Source organism: Coregonus lavaretus (genome assembly GCF_964263955.1).
Source record: "Coregonus lavaretus genome assembly, chromosome: 22".
In the NCBI taxonomy this organism is placed as follows: domain Eukaryota; kingdom Metazoa; phylum Chordata; class Actinopteri; order Salmoniformes; family Salmonidae; genus Coregonus; species Coregonus lavaretus.
This window is the reverse complement of record NC_140009.1, coordinates 9008764-9030798: the sequence shown is the minus strand read 5'-3', so window position 1 is coordinate 9030798 and position 22035 is coordinate 9008764. Positions and strand designations below refer to the sequence as shown.

At 45.1% G+C, this 22035-nt stretch overlaps 1 protein-coding gene across 1 annotated transcript in view; it reads right to left on the bottom strand.

Annotated features, from left to right (window-relative positions):
• Window positions 1-22035, bottom strand: part of LOC311149490 (protein NDRG3-like) — a gene marked incomplete at its 3' end in the record, with an annotated part of 63478 nt that overhangs the window by 2700 nt on the left and 38743 nt on the right. The window contains exons 4-16 of the mRNA XM_084186681.1: window positions 21760-21865; window positions 21194-21314; window positions 20180-20242; window positions 19977-20037; window positions 10343-10429; window positions 10189-10245; window positions 9096-9199; window positions 8935-9000; window positions 8439-8490; window positions 8165-8212; window positions 7900-7935; window positions 6611-6662; window positions 6013-6030 (exon numbers count right to left, since the gene is read on the bottom strand). Coding sequence (XP_084042807.1) covers window positions 6013-6030; window positions 6611-6662; window positions 7900-7935; window positions 8165-8212; window positions 8439-8490; window positions 8935-9000; window positions 9096-9199; window positions 10189-10245; window positions 10343-10429; window positions 19977-20037; window positions 20180-20242; window positions 21194-21314; window positions 21760-21865 — 871 coding nt within the window. The remainder of the gene's footprint in view (window positions 1-6012; window positions 6031-6610; window positions 6663-7899; window positions 7936-8164; window positions 8213-8438; window positions 8491-8934; window positions 9001-9095; window positions 9200-10188; window positions 10246-10342; window positions 10430-19976; window positions 20038-20179; window positions 20243-21193; window positions 21315-21759; window positions 21866-22035) is intronic.

The window sequence follows — 22035 nt, the reverse complement described above, 5'->3', positions numbered from 1 at the left end:
GATGCTGGGGCCTCATTTATAACCGTTGCGTGAATTTTACACTAAATATCTGCGTGCGCCATTTCTGAAAACACTGGACACGCACAAAAATATTGAGGTTTATAAACTTGGCGCAGGCCATACATACGCATGTTTCCCATTATAAATCAGACCTGTCGTAAAACTGCACGTGTGAATGAGCATTATATCTCCACCTAAATAACACCCATCATTCACCCTTTAAGGTGACAATAATACCCTTATTTCCTGTATACTTTGGAAGTATTGGAATTAAGCCAAGACAGTATATCTAAAGGAAATAGCAATGGCGAACTTGATCAAATGTCTTTGGAGGTGTTGGCAGAATGTGTTTTACTTTTGTGACATTTGCTATATTTGACAGTTTCTGAAACACTAAAACAATTGCAAATTGTTCTGGACCTGTAAACAGATCGTTTGAATTCAATAAATGTTTTTAATTTACTTTCTCCCGAACCTAAATATGCTGCACTGCCCGTGAATTCTGAAACATTGTCTAATCTGAAAACAAAACTACAGTAGGACTACTTACAGTGGTAGCCGACACACTTCAATGCAAAAGATCAACCGTCTTAAATTCTACTGTATGTTATAAACCACATTCCTTTTCGGATGCATAGAGCAAAAACCTGAAATTATAATAGCCTATCTGATAGGCCCAATTAAATGAGAGATGCTCATGGTAATCTGTTGCATGGCTACTTGGGGAATATGAACTCATCATGGCCAGAAAAGGTGCAATTGGTTATGATACATGCATTATGTTTATACATTTCTAGGCTACTGGAGAAATGTTACATTACATTACATTATTCAGACGTAGCCAACAAACGTCAATGGAAAAGGTGAACCGTCTGTTCTACCGTTAAGACTAAAACGTAAAATGTAAACTGTGCTTCGGATCGCATAGAGCAAAATACTTTAAATACCAGTAACTTATCTATTTACTACTGTGAAGTGGGTCCAATTAAATTAGACAAAATGGTAGCCCATCCTAACTTGTTGTAGACCTTTAGGCTATTTCACGAGTATGAAACAATCAGTCAGAAAAGGTGAGGAGTTTATTCTGCAATGATCATGGAAATGAAATAAATATTCCGAAATAGATTTCTAATTATTTTAGAATGCAAAGATAAAATAAATAGATTTTTGGCTCTTCTCACTAACAGGAAATGATTACATCTTGTTATTATATTTAGTTACCTGTTTGTTTGTTATGAATAAGTCAGCATACAGTATATCCCCATATTTGCATAAGGCTAGTAGGCTACTTTTGCCTTCTTGCAATGCAATACTTCAACCACTAGAAACTGTGCGTACGCATGGTCAAAAGTTTGCAGGAGGATAAGAACATTCTCACGTCAAGTTCAGTTTTTATAAAATGTTTTGGGGCATATTCTGTGCGTACGCAATGTTTGTAAATGAGGCCCCTGGTAGATCATACCACAATCATTATTGCATCAACATTCCCAATTTAAGATGGAGTGGACTGCAGCCCAGGGAGAATAATGAAATCTCTAAACACCTGATAACCTGATCACCATGTACTGTTGAGCTCGTGCTAGCTACGCTGCCTTTTAGTCAGGGTCAAGTAGATTACAGCGAAGCAGGAATGCTGGATATTTCACCATATTTCAGAAAGTACTGTATGTATATGCATCTCATTAAAGTGGTTGGGGTCTGAAATGTCTGAGCAGAATCCCTCACTGTGTTCATTATTCTCCCATAAAGAAAAAGAGATTGCCTGATCAGGTCAAGTTCCAATTCATTTTTACTGTTGGAGAAAAAATGAATAAATAGGAAAAGCCAATATGATTATGCAGCATGCACAAGAGATTTGAGGGCCATCTGTTCAGAAGAGAAACATAACAAAGACAAGAACAAACAGACAGACATCACAAACATCCACACCCTCTCAAACCACACATTTAGAGACATAAAGGAATCTTTAAAAATAATAATAGTTATGACCACATGCTTCAAATCTCATGGTCGCCAAATTAGAGACTTGAGAGGATGGCTAAAATGTGAGCCGGCTAACAGTGATGGGCAAACAGGGTTGGGAGGACAGAGCACTGTAGGTAGAGAGGGCAGGCTGGCGCAGCCAAGGCTGCTACCTATGGTCCTGGTACCTGATTCGCTGCTTAGGTGGCTAAGCAGTACATGAGGGACTGTTAGCATTGATGGAAAGGCAGAAAGGAAGGAGGAAAGGAGGGAAGAAATAAAGGAGGGTAACAGAGAGACTGTCAGATTAATGCTCCGTCTTCACAAAAGATCTGAAAAGAAACAAACATTGTGTCCTACAGCTTTACCTAGGAGAGACTTGAAGCAGCACCATGTACAGAGCATTCTAGCACTATATCCTTTTCCATTCATTTTCAGTAAATACCTGACAGTTGTCAAAATAGCCAGAATGTGTCTCTTCCAAGGCTTTCTCACTGTTCAGTCAAACTAAAGGGAATGTCCCCTGTGGCCCTGAGATTACTTGAAGAGGACTTTTAGCCAAGATGTGCTCCACGAGTACATCGTCTGATCCAGTTGAGTTAGTTGAATGTGTCCCCACTGCGATAATTTCCCCACTGAACTACAGTCTCTCGACCTAAAGTAACCTTTCAAACAACATTCAAACAGGGCCTCGAAGAGCACTTGACTGTTCAATAGAGCTGGGTGATATGGACACAAATCTATATCACGATAAATTGACTGAATTATCACGATTACGATAAATAGAACGATACGTTTAGCCTACTTTGATATGTTACCTTACCCTTAGGACTACTACTACTACGTTGAATGTTGTAACTATCAATTGTACCGTTAGCAATAGCCCATATTAGCAGACTTATTTCCTTTCAAACTTCAGATTTCTCTAGTAGGACACTTATTGGGATTATCGATATCAGTAAAATGTCCTTGATAAATGGTCGGTACGGTCGGCGTCGATACTTTCCGGGTTATCGTCCCAGCTCTACTGTTCATCAATTCACACTCAAACCACTCTCCTGCTAGCTTACTGCTTTCCTTTTAACACAACGCTGATCTTCTTGGATGAGCCAACTGACAGAAGGCGTAGTCTGAATGCTACAGAGTTACAAACCTTCTACAGTATGCTACAATATATGTTTGTGAAGGCTCACAATGTCCTCAACTGTTTCAATGTTTATGCATTCTCAGAAAGGGGAGGTACTTTCTGAAACCTGCTATTGCTTGGTGTGGGCAAAGAACAAAGTGTGAAAGGTTAGACAGGGAGGAAACCACCATACTTAACACCTCGAGAGAGACAGGGTTCACAAGAAAGACAAGACAAGGGAGGGCTATCGGGTGTTTGATGAGTGAAAATAGTTTTTCAAGCTATACAGTATCCCATTGAAAATTATAGTTAATTTCAATAACTAGGATGGGTATCCAGAATAACTCTTCAAGCAGAAAAGCAAACAGACCTAAACCTCCAAGAGGTGGAAGAATGAGGGGGCGTAGGATAAACCACCACTAAATCCCAAACTGACCCCGGGCCAGCCCTTAGGGAGCGGCTTGGAGTGCCTCTGACCCCGGGCCAGCCCTTAGGGAGCGGCTTGGAGTGCCTCTGACCCCGGGCCAGCCCTTAGGGAGCGGCTTGGAGTGCCTCTGACCCCGGGCCAGCCCTTAGGGAGCGGCTTGGAGTGCCTCTAACCCCGGGCCAGCCCTTAGGGAGAGGCTTGGAGTGCCTCTGACCCCGGGCCAGCCCTTAGGGAGCGGCTTGGAGTGCCTCTGACCCCGGGCCAGCCCTTAGGGAGCGGCTTGGAGTGCCTCTGACCCCAGGCCAGCCCTTAGGGAGCGGCTTAGAGTGCCTCTGACCCCGGGCCAGCCCTTAGGGAGTGGCTTAGAGTGCCTCTGACCCCGGGCCAGCCCTTAGGGAGCGGCTTGGAGTGCCTCTGACCCCGGGCCAGCCCTTAGGGAGCGGCTTGGAGTGCCTCTGACCCCGGGCCAGCCCTTAGGGAGCGGCTTGGAGTGCCTCTGACCCCGGGCCAGCCCTTAGGGAGCGGCTTGGAGTGCCTCTGACCCCGGGCCAGCCCTTAGGGAGCGGCTTGGAGTGCCTCTGACCCCGGGCCAGCCCTTAGGGAGCGGCTTGGAGTGCCTCTGACCCCGGGCCAGCCCGTAGGGAGCGGCTTGGAGTGCCTCTGTAGTCAGACAAAACATCAAGGGTCACCCTCAGAGGGTAGGATTTGGAAGAAGGCAGTGAGAAATGTTCCTTCCCACAGTGCTGTGCGGAGGCAGCATAGTTCTCTGAGTAGAGAGGCTCTGCTCTCCTGACATTACCCTCCAGCAGCCCCATGTGAGTGTCCCTGTGGCAGCAGAACAAAAGGCTGCCCAGGCAGCTCAGGGCTCATGGGAGTCCAGACAGGTCCCCAGGGCAGGCCATGCTGTGGGGCTTAGAGCAGCCTTTAATGAGAACATGAATCTGCCACTAACATTACCATACCTGGAGAACCACTGGAGCCTCAGTCAGCCATCACTGGAGGGGTGAGGACCAGGGGAGGGCGGGTGAAGGCCAGAGGTGAGGATGGTGAGGGCAAGCCAGGCGAGGGGTGGAAGGGGGTGCAGGGTTTTGTCAGTGAGGTTTACACAGGCACAGAAGGCTTAACGTTCAGATGAAAAGATTCCAGAGGGAGAACAATAACTATTGTAAGACTCTAATCAAGCACTCTGACCTCATTGGAACACCTTCCATTTTCCACTCTGTGAGCTAGCAACTCAAACCTTAAATGTTTATATGAACAAAATATAAACATTTTGAAGCGCTAAAAAGAGATCTGAGTATCTCAAAGTGATCAAAGACAGCCAATGGAATTTGGCAGTTATAAGATACAGTGCCCAATACGTGGTCTATACACTATGTTTGTAATATGATTATCATTCAACAAGCCAGATCTGCTCGCAGTAGGCCTAAATGAACCACAGCTTTAAAAAGGTAGGCCTGTAAACACCCTCCCTGTTTAGGGCACTGCATCTTAAGACCTGGGGGAAGGAACAGATCATCCCACACACCAAGGTACATTACATTGCCAAAAGTATGTGGACACGTGCTTGTCGAACGTCTCATTCCAAAATCATGGGCATCAATATGGAGTTGGTCCCCCCTTTGCTGCTATAAAAGCCTCCACTCTTCTGGGAAGGCTATCCAGAAGATGTTGGAACATTGCTGCAGGGACTTGCTTCTATTCAGCCACAAGAGCATAAGTGAGGTCGGGCACCGATGTTGGGCGATTAGGCCTGGCTCGCAGTCGGCGTTCCAAAGGTGTTCGATGGGGTTGAGGTCAGGGCTCTGTGCAGGCCAGTCAAGTTCTTCCACACTGATCTTCGACAAACCATTTCTGTATGGACCTCGCTTTGTGCACAGGGGCATTGTCATGCTGAAACAGGAAAGGGCCTTCCCCAAACTGTTGCCACAAAGTTGGAAGCACAGAATCGTCAAGAACAGGGTTGATCTTAGGCTTGGGTGCAGCTGCTCGGCCATGGAAACCCATTACATGAAGCTCCTGACGAACAGTTATTGTGCTGATGTTGCTTCCAGAGGCAGTTTGGAACTCGGTAGTGAGTGTTGCAACCGAGGCCAGACGATTCCGTTCTGTGAGCTTGTGTGGCCTACCACTTTGCGACTGAGCCGTTGTTGCTCCTAGACGTTTCCACTTCACAATAACAGCACTTTCAGTTGACCGGGGCAGCTCTAGCAGGATAGAAATTTGACGAACTGACTTGTTGGAAAGGTGGCATCCTATGACGGTGCCACGTTGAAAGTCACTGAGCTCTTCAGTAAGGCCATTCTACTGTCAATGTTTGTCTATGGAGATTGCATGGCTGTGTGCTCGATTTTATATACCTGTCAGCAACGGTTGTGGCTTAAATAACCAAATCCACTAATTTGAAGGGATGTCCACATACCTTTGGCCATGTAGTGTACGTTCAAGGGAAGACCATGCTGCATGTAAATTATTTACTCAGCATCAAACTACTTACACCCGTTGTTAAGAGTCACTGCAAACAGACAGGAAACAAGGTTAGCTTGAGGTTAGTTCCCTGGTCAGTTACCAGTAATGGTTTGTACGCTTATGCAACAATTGGCTCTCATTAACTTCATCCTTGAACATCCAGTAAATGTTGTTTTGTAGCTACTGGGGTTCCTCTCTATTCTTGAAGTGCTACAGGAATGCTACATTAGCCTTGAGTCTTAGTTTAGGGCAGAAATGTGTGTGTGGCAGGTAGCCTAGCGATTAAAACCATTGAGCCAGTAACCAAAAGGTGAAAAATGTGTCGATGTGCCCTTGAGCATGGCACTCAACTAAGTTGCTCTGGATAAGAGCGTCTGCTAAATGACTCAAATGTGTCTGTGATGCCCGCATGGGGAGGGCTGCTGCCTGAAAGGTAGTGTTCTATGGAATATCAGTTGGACTGATGTCTCATTCTGAGATAGAGGGACTTCAGTAAACAGAACATACAATAGATCACATGGAACAACATATTGATACAACCAGAACAGGAAAAAACACAAGTCTGACGACTAAAGTACTCTGAGAAGGAAACATAATGATAGAGGATTATAAGGAGCAGTACTCACTGTAACCCATTCCCTGGACAAAGTATTTGAAGGCCTCCGCGAGTTTACCCGGCTGTAAGACACAAACAGAAAACACATCAGTTAAACGGAGCCATTTTAAATAAAACTGAATTTAGTAACAGTTAAGATTGAGTAATATAAACTCAGCAAAAAAAGAAACGTCCTTTTTCAGGACCCTGTCTTTCAAAGATAATTCGTAAAAATACAAATAACTTCACAGATCTTCATTGTAAAGGGTTTAAACACGGTTTCCCATCCTTGTTCAATGAACCATAAACAATTAATGAACATGCACCTGTGGAACGGTCATTAAGACACTAACAGCTTACAGACGGTAGGCAATTAAGGTCACAGTTATGAAAACTTAGGACACTAAAGAAGCCTTTCTACTGACTCTGAAAAACACCAAAAGAAAGATGCCCAGGGTCCCAGCTCATCTGCATGAACGTGCCTTAGGCATGCTGCAAGGAGGCATGAGGACTGCAGATGTGGCCAGGGCAATAAATTGCAATGTCCGTACTGTGAGACGCCTAAGACAGCGCTACAGGGAGACAGGACGGACAGCTGATCGTCCTCGCAGTGGCAGACCACGTGTAACAACACCTGCACAGGATCGGTACATCCGAACATCACACCTGCGGGACAGGTACAGGATGGCAACAACAACTGCCCGAGTTACACCAGGAACGCACAATCCCTCCATCAGTGCTCAGACTATCCACAATAGGCTGAGAGAGGCTGGACCGAGGGCTTGCAGGCCTGTTGTAAGGCAGGTCCTCACCAGACATCACCGGCAACAACGTCGCCTATGGGCACAAACCCACCGTCGCTGGACCAGACAGGACTGGCAAAAAGTGCTCTTCACTGACAAGTCACGGTTTTATCTCACCAGGGGTGATGGTCGGATTTGCGTTTATCGTCGAAGGAATGAGCGTTACACCGAGGCCTGTACTCTGGAGCAGGATCGATTTGAAGGTGGAGGGTCCGTCATGGTCTGGGGCGGTGTGTCACAGCATCATCAGACTGAGCTTGTTGTCATTGCAGGCAATCTCAATGCTGTGCGTTACAGGGAAGACATCCTCCTCCCTCATGCGGTACCCTTCCTGCAGGCTCATTCTGACATGACCCTCCAGCATGACAATGCCACCAGCCATACTGCTCGTTCTGTTTTACGTACGGGGATCAAACTCGCGATCCTGGTGTTGCAAGGGCCATTCTCTAACCAACTGAGCTACAGAGGACCACTTAAGTGTAGTTTAAGCTAAATACAAAACTAGTTCATGACTCACCTGGATGACCTGAGGAAGCCCGCCACAGTCTTGCATCTATAGGGAAGTAACCAGAGAATGAGAAGCATGCCCAAAGTGGAGAATCTCACAGACAGGATCATAACGTTAGTCAAAATACCTTAACATTCACTGGCCTATGAACACCTCCAAGAAGGCTGAACCTCCTCTACGCAGATCATGTGCATTACTAAAGAGCAGAACAGCAGGGACCACATAGCATTACCACTCCTATTTCTACCAACAACAAAATAGTAACTGAACACACCTTAAGAAGGGTTGTTTTGGTTGGATTTAACCTGGAGTTGCATTCAACCTGTAAACAAGAAAGGAAGATTGAGATAGATGAGATACAACAGCTGTTTAGACAGGGTTCAGTCTTGCCCCTCCTATTCAGAAAGGCTACGTCTAGTGACCTCACCCCCATCTCTATAGACAGAACACAACACACTGTCCCTGAGGTGGGTTGATACTTTGTATTGGAATCAGACCCTCTGGCTTATTCGCTACTGTGTTGCAATGGAGATAAAGTGGGCACCCACCACTGCATCGACAGCCGGGGACGTGTCACCAACCACCAGCAGAGAAGTGCATCTGGATGGAGAGACAAACAGAGTCAGCACTCAGAGAGAAAGCAGGGATGCAATGTTATAATTAAGCAATAAGGCCCGGGGGGGGGGGGTTAAGGGCTGTTCTTAAGCACGATGCAACACGGGGGGGGGGGTTAAGGGCTGTTCTTAAGCACGATGCAACACGGAGTGCCTGGATACAGCCCTTAGCCGTGGTATATTAGCCATATACCACAAACCCCCGAGGTGCCTTATTGCTATTATACACTGGTTACCAACGTAATTAGAGCAGTAAAAATACATGTTTTTCCATACCTGTGGTATACGGTCTGATATACCACGGCTTTCAGCCAAATCAGCATTCAGGGCTTGAACCACCCAGTTTATAAAAAACAACTCACATACAAAACACACAGTCCACATACAAGAAGACAGCTGCAGTAATACAGTCTGCAGCATGTTCACATACTTCAGTGTGTTCACCGTGTCCTCAGTCAGACCGGTGATGGGCCTCTCGATCTCCAAGTCCCGACGGCTGTCAAAACAAATAGATAAATCAATCAACCAATCTATCATTTCTACCCAAATGCACAGCCAGTTACTCTTGGGGTTCTATGTACAGTACTGTACCTGTTGTAGGCATTGCAGAAGAGGGCCAGGTTTTCCTGGTTGATGTCCTGGGCAATGTGCAGGCGATATGTCTGGGTGATCTCCTGGTTGTCAGACAGCTCATCCTGAGGAGGGGGCAAAGATTGTTACATCACTTTCAACCACCCACAGTATTCGGCCAGTATGCTCTGACCCGGAAAGGGCTATACAGACTTTTCAAACCGACTTGCCAAAATCTGAAACTGATCCTTACCTAAACCCCTAAGCTTAACCAAACCATTAACCTATTCTGAAATTAAATATCAGTTTGCACGTCAGAAAAGTCTGCATAGTCCTTTCCCTCTGTCTGTCCCAGTCTCCCATCCCTTCAGACAGCCCTCTGTCCTAGTCTCCCATCCCTTCAGATTGCCCTCTGTCCCAGTCTCCTACCCCTTCAGACAGCCCTCTGTCCCAGTCTCCCATCTCTTCAGACAGCCCTCTGTCCCAGTCTCCTACCCCTTCAGATAGCCCTCTGTCCCAGTCTCCCATCCCTTCAGACAGTCCTCTGTCCCAGTCTCCCATCCCTTCAGACAGTCCTCTGTCCCAGTCTCCCATCCCTTCAGACAGCCCTCTGTCCCAGTCTCCTACCCCTTCAGATAGCCCTCTGTCCCAGTCTCCTACCCCTTCAGATAGCCCTCTGTCCCAGTCTCCCATCCCTTCAGACAGTCCTCTGTCCCAGTCTCCCATCCCTTCAGACAGCCCTCTGTCCCAGTCTCTTACCCCTTCAGATAGCCCTCTGTCCCAGTCTCCTACCCCTTCAGATAGCCCTCTGTCCCAGTCTCCCATCCCTTCAGACAGCCCTCTGGCCCAGTCTCCCATCCCTCCACACAGCCCTCTGGCCCAGTCTCCCATCCCTTCAGACAGCCCTCTGTCCCAGTCTCCTACCCCTTCAGATAGCCCTCTGTCCCAGTCTCCCATCCCTTCAGACAGCCCTCTGGCCCAGTCTCCCATCCCTCCACACAGCCCTCTGGCCCAGTCTCCCATCCCTCCACACAGCCCTCTGGCCCAGTCTCCCATCCCTCCACACAGCCCTCTGGCCCAGTCTCCCATCCCTCCACACAGCCCTCTGACTCACATCACTGAAGTGGTGGGCCATCACTATGTCCACCAGGTTGCTGGTCCAGCCGGACATCTAAAACAACAAATAATTATGCTCCAACATGCCAATCTAGTATGCCTCTAAAATGCACAAAGTTAGCATAGAAATATGTTTGTGTGTTGGTTTTTACCTTTGAGGCGGCCCAGTCCATCCAGCCCTTTGCACAGGGGTCCACATTGATGAGGACCAGACCTTCGACCAGGGCCGGCTCATTGAGCTGAAGAGAGAGGATAGGGGGTTACTGTACTGACCGTACTGTGCTGTGTGGAACACAGAGGACCAAAGGAGTCACAGACAGGGCCCAGCAGCAGAGGAAGCAGGGCAGCACACACATGTAGGGTTAAGTGCCTTGCTCAAGGGCACAGACAGATTTTTTCCCCTAGTCGGTTTCGGGGATTCAAACCAGCGACCTTTCGGTTACTGGTCAAGCGGTTTTAACTGCTAGGCTACCTGCCGCACGCACAACCCCAGTGCTGAGTGATTAACAGACGTGTGTTTTTTTGTTTTTTTTAACAACCAATTGACAGACTTCGGATCAATTACTTGAATTACATTTATATTGAACAAAAATATAAAACGCAACATGCAACAGTTAACAATTTTACTGAGCTACAGTTCATATAAGGAAATCAGTCAATTGAAATAAATTCATTAGGCCCTAATCTATGGATTTCACATGACTGGGCATAGGCCCACCCACTGGGGATCCAGGCCCAGCCAATCAGAATGTGTTTTTCCCATACAAAAGGGCTTTATTACAGACAGAAATACTCCTCAGTTTCATCAGCTGTCCGGGTGGCTGGTCTCAGACGATCCCGCATGTGAAAAAGCCGGATGTGGAGGTCCTGGGCTGGTGTGTTTACACGTGGTATGTGGTTGTGAGGCTGGTTGTACGCTCTGCCAAATTCTCTAAAACAATGTTGGAGGCGCCTTATAGTAGAGAAATGAACAGTCAATTCTCTGGCAACAGCTCTGGTGGACATTCCTGCAGTCAGCAATCTAATTGCACGCTTCCTCAAAACTTGAGACATCTGTGGCATTGTGTTGTGTGACAAAACATTTTACTGCCCCCAGCACAAGGTGCACCTGTGTAATGATCATGCTGTTTAATCAGCTTCTTGATATGCCACACCTGTCAGGTGGATGGATTATCTTGGCAAAGGAGAAATGCTCACTAACAGGGATGTAAACAAATTTCTGCACAAAATTGGAGAGAAATAAGCTTTTTGTGCATGTGGAAAATTTCTTGGATCTTTTATTTCAGCTCATGAAACATGGGACCAACACTTTATATGTTGCGTTTATATTTTTATTCAGTATAGTTCTTTTTTTTTTGTGTGCCCAACGTGCCGTTTTTCTATAGTGAAATCAAATAATTAATGAGATAAATCAAGTCAAGAACTATGTAGGACGCTGGGCTAAAGGGAGTTGTTAGTTTTTATTAAGCAAATAGTCAACCTAGTCCAGTGCAGGATATTGGTAGTAAAATGATTTAATCAGACAGCTCTGCAGCATGCTTAGGCAGGCTAGCCTAGATAAATAGGATGACTAAAGACAGTACAGTACGGGGAGCACAGAGATAACGTTGTCTGGCTGGCTGGCTGCTACTGCCTGATTAGAGATAAGATGATGACTTTAAGGAATGAAAAATAATAAAGTAATCAAATAAAAACTAAGTAATACAACAACTGAAATATTGTATTATTTCATAGTAATTTCCTATTGACGTCTACCCAACGTGGACCAGACCGAGACAATGGAATATTTTCAAAGCCCCCCCACCCCCACCTCACTCTTTTAGCCTGCTGCTACTCTGTCTATTATCTATGCATAGTCACTTTAACTCTACCCACATGTACATATTACCTAAATTACCTCGACTAGCCGTTCCCCCGCACATTGACTCTGTACCGGTACCCCCTGTATATAGCCTCCCTACTGTTATTTTATTTTACTGCTGCTCTTATTTTTTTTACTTAACACAAAAAAAAAATACACAAAAAAAAAACTTTTTAAAAAGCATTGTTGGTTAAGGGCTTGTAAGTAAGCATTTCACTGTAATGTCTACACATGTTGTATTCGGCGCATGTGGCAAATAATATTTGATTTGATTTGATTTGATTAAAACTCGTTTTTCAACCACTCCACAAAATTCTTGTTAACAAACTATAGTTTTGGCAAGTCGGTTAGGACATCTACTTTGTGCATGACACAAGTAATATTTCAAAAAATTGTCTACAGACAGATTATTTAACTTATAATTCACTGTATCACAATTCCAGTGGGTCAGAAGTTTACATCCACTAAGTTGACTGTGCCTTTAAACAGCTTGGTAAATTCCATGGCTTTAGAAGCTTCTGATAGGCTAATTGACATCATTTGAGTCAATTGGAGGTATTTCAAGGCCTACCTTCAAACTCAGTGCCTCTTTGCTTGACATCATGGGAAAATCAAAAGAAATCAGCCAAGACCTCAGAAAAAAAATGGTAGACCTCCACAAGTCTGGTTCATCCTTGGGAGCAATATCCAAACGCCTGAAGGTACCACATTCATCTGTACAAACAATAGTACGCAAGTATAAACACCATGGGGCCACGCAGCCGTCATACCGCTCAGGAAGGAGACGCGTTCTGTCTCCTAGAGATGAACGTACTTTTGTGTGAAAAGTGCAAATCAATCCCGGAACAACAGCAAAGGACCTAGTGAAGATGCTGGAGGAAACAGGTACAAAAGTATCTATATCCACAGTAAAACGAGTCCTATGTCGACATAACCTGAAAGGCCGCTCAGCAAGGAAGAAGCCACTACTCCAAAACCGCCATAAAAAAGCCAGACTATGGTTTGCAACTGCACATGGGGACAAAGATCTTACTTTTTGGAGAAATGTCCTCTGGTCTGATGAAACAAAAATAGAACTGTTTGGCCATAATGACCATCGTTATGTTTGGAGGAAAAAGGGGGTTGGTTGCAAGCCGAAGAACACCATCAAAACCGTGAAGCACGGGGGTGGCAGCATCATTGCTGTGGGGGTGCTTTGCTGCAGGAGGGACTGGTGCACTTCACAAAATAGATGGCATCATGAGAAAGGAAAATTATGTGGATATATTGAAGCAACATCTCAAGACATCAGTCAGGAAGTTAAAGCTTGGTTGCAAATGGGCTTCCAAATGGACAATGACCCCAAGCATACTTCCAAAGTTGTGGCAAAATGGCTTAAGGACAACAAAGTCAAGGTATTGGAGTGGCCATCAGAAAGCCCTGACCTCAATCCTATAGAAAATGTGTGGGCAGAACTGAAAAAGCGTGTGCGGGCAAGGAGGCCTACAAACCTGACTCAGTTACACCAGCTCTGTCAGGAGGAATGGGCCAAAATTCACCCAACTTATTGTGGGAAGCTTGTGGAAGGCTACCCAAAACGTTTCACCCAAGTTAAACAATTTAAAGGCAATGCCACCAAATACTAATTGAGTGTATGTAAACTTCTGACCCACTGGGAATGTGATGAAAGAAATAAAAGCTTAAATAAATCTCTACTATTATTCTGACATTTCACATTCTTAAAATAAAGTGGTGATCCTAACTGACCTAAGACTGGGAATTTTTACTAGGATTAATTGCCAGGAATTGTGAAAAACTGAGTTTAAATGTATTTGTCTAAGGTGTATGTAAACTTCCGACTTCAACTGCACATTGGGCAGATAAAATCGAGAGAACAAAGAGGGACTCGTATTACGCAGGCACGCTCGATTAGTTCTACCAAGTTTGCTATTTTAGAAAGTAGAACATGGCTAATAAAACAGGAAAAACTCAATTGAAGACCAAGTATACAGATTTGGACGAGATTATTGCAGAAATTGATCGGGAAAGTGACATAGAATTGATGAGGACTTAGTTCGTGATTACACTGTAGACTCACCCTGATTTATTTTGGATTGGAAAGACGTAACAGACTGGTAAGTAAAATACTTTATTTCTTCTCATGCAGTTCCTATTTTGTTGCCTTACAACCTGGAATTAAAATTGTTTTTTGGGGGGGTTTGTATCATTTGATTTACACTACACAACATAACTACCACTTTGAAGATGCAAAATATGTTTTCTGGTGAAACAAAAAAACTGAAAACTTTAGCGTGCATAACTATTCACCCCCCCAAAGTCAATACTTTGTAGAGCTACCTTTTGCAGAAATTACAGCTGCAAGTCTCTTGGGGTATGTCTTTATAAGCTTGTCACATCTAGCCACTGGGATTTTTGCCCATTCTTCAAGACAAAACTGCTCCAGCTCTTTCAAGTTGGATGGGTTCCGCTGGTGTACAGCAATCTTTAAGTCATACCACAGATTCTCAATTGGATTGAGGTCTGGGCTTTGGCTAGGCCATTCCAAGACATTGAAATGTTTCCCCTTAAACCACTCGGGTGTTGCTTTAGCAGTATGCTTAGGGTCATTGTCCTGCTGGAAGTTGAACCTCTGTCCCACTCTCAAATCTCTGGAAGACTGAAACAGGTTTCCCTCAAGAATTTCCCTTTATTTAGCACCATCCATCATTCCTTCAATTCTGACCAGTTTCCCAGTCCCTGCCGATGAAAAACATCCCCACAGCCTGATGCTGCCACCAACATGCTTCACTGTGGGGATGTTGTTCTCGGGGTGATGAGAGGTGTTGGGTTTGCGCCAGACAGCGTTTTCCTTGATGGCCAGAAATCTCAATTTTAGTCTCATCTGACCAGAGTACCTTCTTCCATATGTTTGGGGAGTCTCCCACATGCCTTTTGGCGAACACCAAACGTGTTTGCTTATTTTTTTCTTTAAGCAATGGCTTTTAACTGGCCACTCTTCCGTAAAGCCCAGCTCTGTGGAGTGTACGGCTTAAAGTGGTCCTATGGACAGATACTCCAATCTCCGCTGTGGAGCTTTGCAGCTCCTTCAGGGTTATCTTTGGTCTCTTTGTTGCCTCTGATGAATGCCCTCCTTGCCTGGTCCGTGAGTTTTGGTGGGCGGCCCTCTCTTGGCAGGTTTGTTGTGGTGCCATATTCCTTCCATTTTTTAATAATGGATTTAAAATGGTGCTCCGTGGGATGTTCAAAGTTTCTTATATATTTTTGTAACCCAACCCTGATCTGTACTTCTCCACAACTTTGTCCCTGACCTGTTTGGAGAGGTCCTTGGTCTTCATGGTGCCCCTTGCTTAGTGGTGTTGCAGACTCTGGGGCCTTTCAGAACAGGTGTATATATACACACTGAGATCATGTGACAGATCCCGTGACACTTGCACACAGGTGGACTTTATTTAACAAATTATGTGACTTCTGAAGGTAATTGGTTGCACCAGATCTTATTTAGGGGCTTCATAGCAAAAGGGGGTGAATACATATGCATGCACCAGTTTTCCGTTATTTATTTTTTAGAATTTTTTAAAAAAAAGTTATTTTTTTTATTTCACTTCACCAATTTGGACTATTTTGTGTATGTCCATTACATGAAATCCAAATAAAAATCAATTTAAATTACAGGTTGTAATGCAACAAAATAGGAAAAACGCCATGGGGAATTAATACTTTTGCAAGGCACTGTATATATAATCACTATAATGAAATATGTTTCTCAATAGTAAATAGGGCACTCGAAATAAGTCAACATAAAATACACATTGCTCACCCCCCTGCTAAAATAATCAATGCAGGCTCACCCCCTGCTAAAATAAAGGTTCAATAAAATAAGTAAATAGTAAACTTGAGTTCTTACTGATTTAAAAAAAATATTCTATAGCGCTAAAGACTCAATCAACATAAAATACACAATGGCTATGCTAATACATTTTAGGTCTGTATAAATACATTGTAGGTCTGCCCCCTATTTACTATTGGTAAACATATTTCATTATAGTGATTGTGTTCCCCAAACTCTAATATACAGTGGGGAGAACAAGTATTTGATACACTGCCGATTTTGCAGGTTTTCCTACTTACAAAGCATGTAGAGGTCTGTAATGTTTATCATAGGTACACTTCAACTGTGAGAGACGCAATCCAAAAATCCAGAAAATCACATTGTATGATTTTTAAGTAATTAATTTGCATTTTACTGCATGACATAAGTATTTGATACATCAGAAAAGCAGAACTTAATATTTGGTACAGAAACCTTTGTTTGCAATTACAGAGATCATACGTTTCCTGTAGGTCTTGACCAGGTTTGCACACACTGCTGCAGGGATTTTGGCCCACTCCTCCATACAGACCTTTTCCAGATCCTTCAGGTTTCGGGGCTGTCGCTGGGCAATACGGACTTTCAGCTCCCTCCAAAGATTTTCTATTGGGTTCAGGTCTGGAGACTGGCTAGGCCACTCCAGGACCTTGAGATGCTTCTTACAGAGCCACTCCTTAGTTGCCCTGGCTGTGTGTTTCGGGTCGTTGTCATGCTGGAAGACCCAGCCACGACCCATCTTCAATGCTCTTACTGAGGGAAGGAGGTTGTTGGCCAAGATCTCGCAATACATGGCCCCATCCATCCTCTCCTCAATACGGTGCAGTCGTCCTGTCCCCTTTGCAGAAAAGCATCCCCAAAGAATGATGTTTCCACCTCCATGCTTGACGGTTGGGATGGTGTTCTTGGGGTTGTACTCATCCTACTTCTTCCTCAAAACACGGTGAGTGGAGTTTAGACCAAAAAGCTCTATTTTTGTCTCATCAGACCACATGACCTTCTCCCATTCCTCCTCTGGATCATCCAGATGGTCATTGGCAAACTTCAGATGAGCCTGGACATGCGCTGGCTTGAGCAGGGGGACCTTGCGTGCGCTGCAGGATTTTAATCCATGACGGCGTAGTGTGTTACTAATCGTTTTCTTTGAGACTGTGGTCCCAGCTCTCTTCAGGTCATTGACCAGGTCCTGCTGTGTAGTTCTGGGCTGATCCCTCACCTTCCTCATGATCACTGATGCCCCACGAGGTGAGATCTTGCATGGAGCCCCAGACCGAGGGTGATTGAGCGTCATCTTGAACTTCTTCCATTTTCTAATAATTGCGCCAACAGTTGTTGCCTTCTCACCAAGCTGCTTGCCTATTGTCCTGTAGCCCATCCCAGCCTTGTGCAGGCCTACAATTTTATCCCTGATGTCCTTACACAGCTCTCTGGTCTTGGCCATTGTGGAGAGGTTGGAGTTTGTTTGATTGAGTGTGTGGACAGGTGTCTTTTATACAGGTAACGAGTTCAAACAGGTGCAGTTAATACAGGTAATGAGTGGAGAACAGGAGGGCTTCTTAAAGAAAAACTAACAGGTCTGTGAGAGCCGGAATTCTTACTGGTTAGTAGGTGATCAAATACTTATGTCATGCAATAAAATGCAAATTAATTACTTAAAAATCATACAATGTGATTTTCTGGATTTTTGTTTTAGATTCCGTCTCTCACAGTTGAAGTGTACCTATGATAAAAATGACAGACCTCTACATGCTTTGTAAGTTGGAAAACCTGCAAAATCGGCAGTGTATCAAATACTTGTTCTCCCCACTGTATGTTTATGGATATGTGTTGTTTATTTGATGTATTGATGCAGGGCTCATCCGTAAACGTATTGATGCAGGGCTCACCCCTGCTAAAATAAAGGTTCAATAGAATAAGTAATAGTAAAGTTCAGTTCTTAATGAATGTTTTTAAATCTTCTATGGTGCTAGAGACTGACTCAGATGACCTCTGGGAGCCAACACCAAAGAGACTGGTTCCTCCAGTCTGACCCCTGCTGCTGTCTCTGGCTCCACACCCACCCCGCCCGGCCATCTAGATGTGTGAAGTTTCGTGTCTTATGTAGGAAAGCTAATGATCCATCATGTATGACATTCCTGGGAGTGTGCGAACTAGTATTTTTTATTACCATAGCATTTTTGTATGTTCTCTATAGTTATGTACTTGAAAATGTATCAATTTACCACGTCGGCCACTTGGGTACATTTAGGCAAACTCGTGAGGGACACCTGGGTGACATCATACTAAATGTTATGTAGCTCCCTCATATACACTGTTGTCCTCTTGTAGACAACATCTAAATTACCTCCAGCTTCCTATCTGAATGTATGGCTTTTCTTTTTCATGTCAAAGATGATGCAACAAAAATAAAAAACGTATGTTTTTTTGTTTGTTTTATCTTTTACCAGATCTATTGTGTTATGTTCTACATTCATTTCACATTTCCACAAACTTCAAAGTGTTTCCTTTCAAAAAGTACCAAGAATAAGCATATCCTTGCTTCAGGTCCTGAGCTACAGGCAGTTAGATTTGGGTCATTTTAGGCGGAAATTGAAAAGAAGAGTCTGATCCTTAAGAGGTTAAAAATAAGAATCAAAACCGAAAACCGTGGTAATTTGTTTATTTTATTTTTAGAAGCGAAACCGAACCGACCTCCAAAAGCACTAACACACAGACATTCATGTTATACCACAGCACTTGACGTCTTTCACAGCTCTTAGCAACAACTCACATGCTAGGAGCCACACCCTCCCCCAACCAATTCCCCAGCCTCTAATTCACATTTACACAGAGAACACGAAGGTGATAGATAAAACTAACTTGCTTTTAACCCACTTGTGAGTATGGAAACGTATAGAAATATATATGTATGTTATATTTTCTCCTTCTCGTCTTCACAACAAGCCCACGTTGGCAGGGCTTAAATTAACTATAATTAACACACCTCTTCAAGTCATCTCTGCTCTAAATCTATTAATTCCTCTCACCTACTTGAATGCATTCTCTCTACCTAGGAATGTGAGAGGAGAGAGACTTCCCTGTGGTATGCAGTGCATGGAGGGAAACGGTCGATATTAAGCATCAAGCTAACATTTGTACAGTAATTTCTATCTGGTCAACCAGTGAGTGTAATAATACAGAGGGGAATGCCACGTGAGCCTCCCATGATGACCCCATCAGTCCAGTCATGCACTCTCGAGACAATCCGATTAATTAAAATCTTCTTTATCGAGAGAATAAATGGAGCTGGTCATATGAGCAGGGGTCATGATGTCTCTACTGGTAAACATGCTCTGAGATGAGCTGGTAGAGATGGGAGGGAGATGGGGAATTATCAAATCAAATTCTATTTGCTACATGCGCCGAATACAACAGGTGTAGACATTACAGTGAAATGTGAGGTGGAGCGGGGTTTAGTGGTGGAGATGGGGAATGAAGAGGTGGAGCGGGGTTTAGTGGTGGAGATGGAGAGAGATGGGGAATGAAGAGGTAGAGCAGGGGTTTAGTGGTGGAGATGGAGCGAGATGGGGAATGAAGAGGTGGAGCGGGGTTTAGTGGTGGAGATGGAGAGAGATGGGGAATGAAGAGGTGGAGCAGGGGTTTAGTGGTGGAGATGGAGCGAGATGGGGAATGAAGAGGTGGAGCAGGGGTTAGTGGAGATATCGATAGGGACTGCTCTGTTCATCCTTGTTCAGCCCAGTTATTATTGAAGACTGAGGACAGTGAGTAGAGCAGATGCTAGAAGATACCATAGACTTCCAGTCATTACGCTGGTTAACATTGTCTCATGAAACTACCTCTAACTTCCTTCATTCTGGACACAGAGACATACAAATGGCATCCACACGTTCATCTGACTCTGGGGAAGTAGATAAAGGGCCTCATTGCCAAAATCTCGAAGTATCCGTTCAAGCCCTTTGTATTAACAAATGATCCTGTTATACGTTTGGAAACAAGCACGTGCTGTGGGTGAGTGGGGGGTGTGGTATATGGAGGAGGACTAGGAGGAACGGGGACTTACAGCCAGTCTGGACAGGATGTAGGCTCCAGCTCCAACTCCAATCCCAATCACACTGTTCACCCTGGGGAAAGAGAAAAATATAAGCCTCATTGAAGACGGAACAATAATTACATTCATTAAACGACAGTGTAAGAGGTAGTTATGGAAACCATAGACAATATAGGGTTCTATATCTATGATGGAAACACTGCAGGAGAACTTACTTCAGCTGAGTCATGACAGCGGGCAGCATCTCAGACAGCTCATCCATGGTAGGGTACTGGTACCTGGGACAGACAGACAGACAGAAAGGTTGGTAGGGTACTGGTACCTGGGACAGACAGACAGACAGAAAGGTTGGTAGGGTACTGGTACCTGGGACAGACAGACAGACAGACAGAAAGGTTGGTAGGGTACTGGTACCTGGGACAGACAGACAGCGGTAGGACCAGGATCGCTGAGGTATTATAGGTCTACCTTGGTGAGATAACTGGCACTAGTTATTTGAAACAGACTCTTTCTGTTTTTTTTTTGATGGACTGATGACCAGAGACACAAGCTTATGAAAGTCCAAAGCCAGACACCTATTCTATCCAGACACCATGTCATGTTCTGGCTGGCTGTCTGACTCCTGCTCTGAAACGGTCCTTTCACTCACTCACCTAGAGGAAGGGGGGGATGGAGCCAGAGGAGGGGGGGGATGGAGCCAGAGGAGGGGGGGGGGGGGTGGAGCCAGAGGAAGGGGGGGTGCAGCCAGAGGAAGGGGGGGTGCAGCCAGAGGAAGGGGGGGGTGGAGCCAGAGGAAGGGGGGTGGAGCCAGAGGAAGGGGGGGTGCAGCCAGAGGAAGGGGGGGTGCAGCCAGAGGAAGGGGGGGGTGCAGCCAGAGGAAGGGGGGGGTGCAGCCAGAGGAAGGGGGGGGGTGCAGCCAGAGGAAGGGGGGGTGCAGCCAGAGGAGGGGGGGGGGGGGGGGGGGAGGAAGGGGGGGTGCAGCCAGAGGAAGGGGGGGTGCAGCCAGAGGAAGGGGGATGCAGCCAGAGGAAGGGGGGGGTGCAGCCAGAGGAAGGGGGATGCAGCCAGAGGAAGGGGGATGCAGCCAGAAGACCTCATGGTTCACTATGGCTCTGATGACCTAGCCACCCTTTATTCAGGTCTACAATACCAATCATGATTGTGTAGATACTTGTGATATTATTAGATGATGTTGAGGATGATGACTGATGAGTGAACTGGTCTCTTACCCTGTGGGGAATGGGGGAGCAGCCTCCTGCTGTCCTGGGGCGTCCACGTGGACCACAGCAAAGTGTGATGTGATCTCCTGCATGTCTTCAAAGTTGAACAGTGTGTTGAAACAGGACTTATCTGCAGGGGGAAGAGAGACCCAGCACTGTTTAAAGACACCTCATTTACTGGTCACATCCTACTCAAATGTACATCTAACAAAAACTACAACACTGAATGTAATCTTGAGCATGTCAACAAATCCCATCCCATACCAGTAATCAACCAAAAAATACACTGAAAAACTCAGTGTTGTTTTACAATGAGGCAGCCAAGTGTTGGGGCGATCCAGTCTGACATAGTGGCTCATATCCCCAAAGCTCAAGAAGATTTCTACCTTCAACCCTCCAGTTTCTTACATCTCTAAAGCGCCAACTGTTCTAATGAGAATTCACCCATGATATTATGCATTTTAGGGGTGTTTGGAGAGATTTCAAAGCCTAGCTAAACTAATGAGAGCCTGAATATATGTGTGTGTGTGTGTGTGTGTGTGTGTGTGTGTGTGTGTGTGTGTGTGTACACTCACGGTTGAGACCAATGTCATGGTAGGTGAGGATGACTGGTCTGTTGCCCTTGGGGGTTCCCCTCATCGTCACGTGCAGAACACCATGGGGGGTCTCGATGTCATGCTCCTGAAATACAAGACCGCATGGTCTGGGTCAGGGCCGGCGGTGTCTGTAGAGCTTAGAGGAGCCAGCCTTTTAGTGCCAGTCATAGCACTATACAGGTGCAGATTTGAGAAAAAACACATTAATTATTAATTCATACACCGAGTAGGACACTTGCTAGTGTCAGTAGGAGA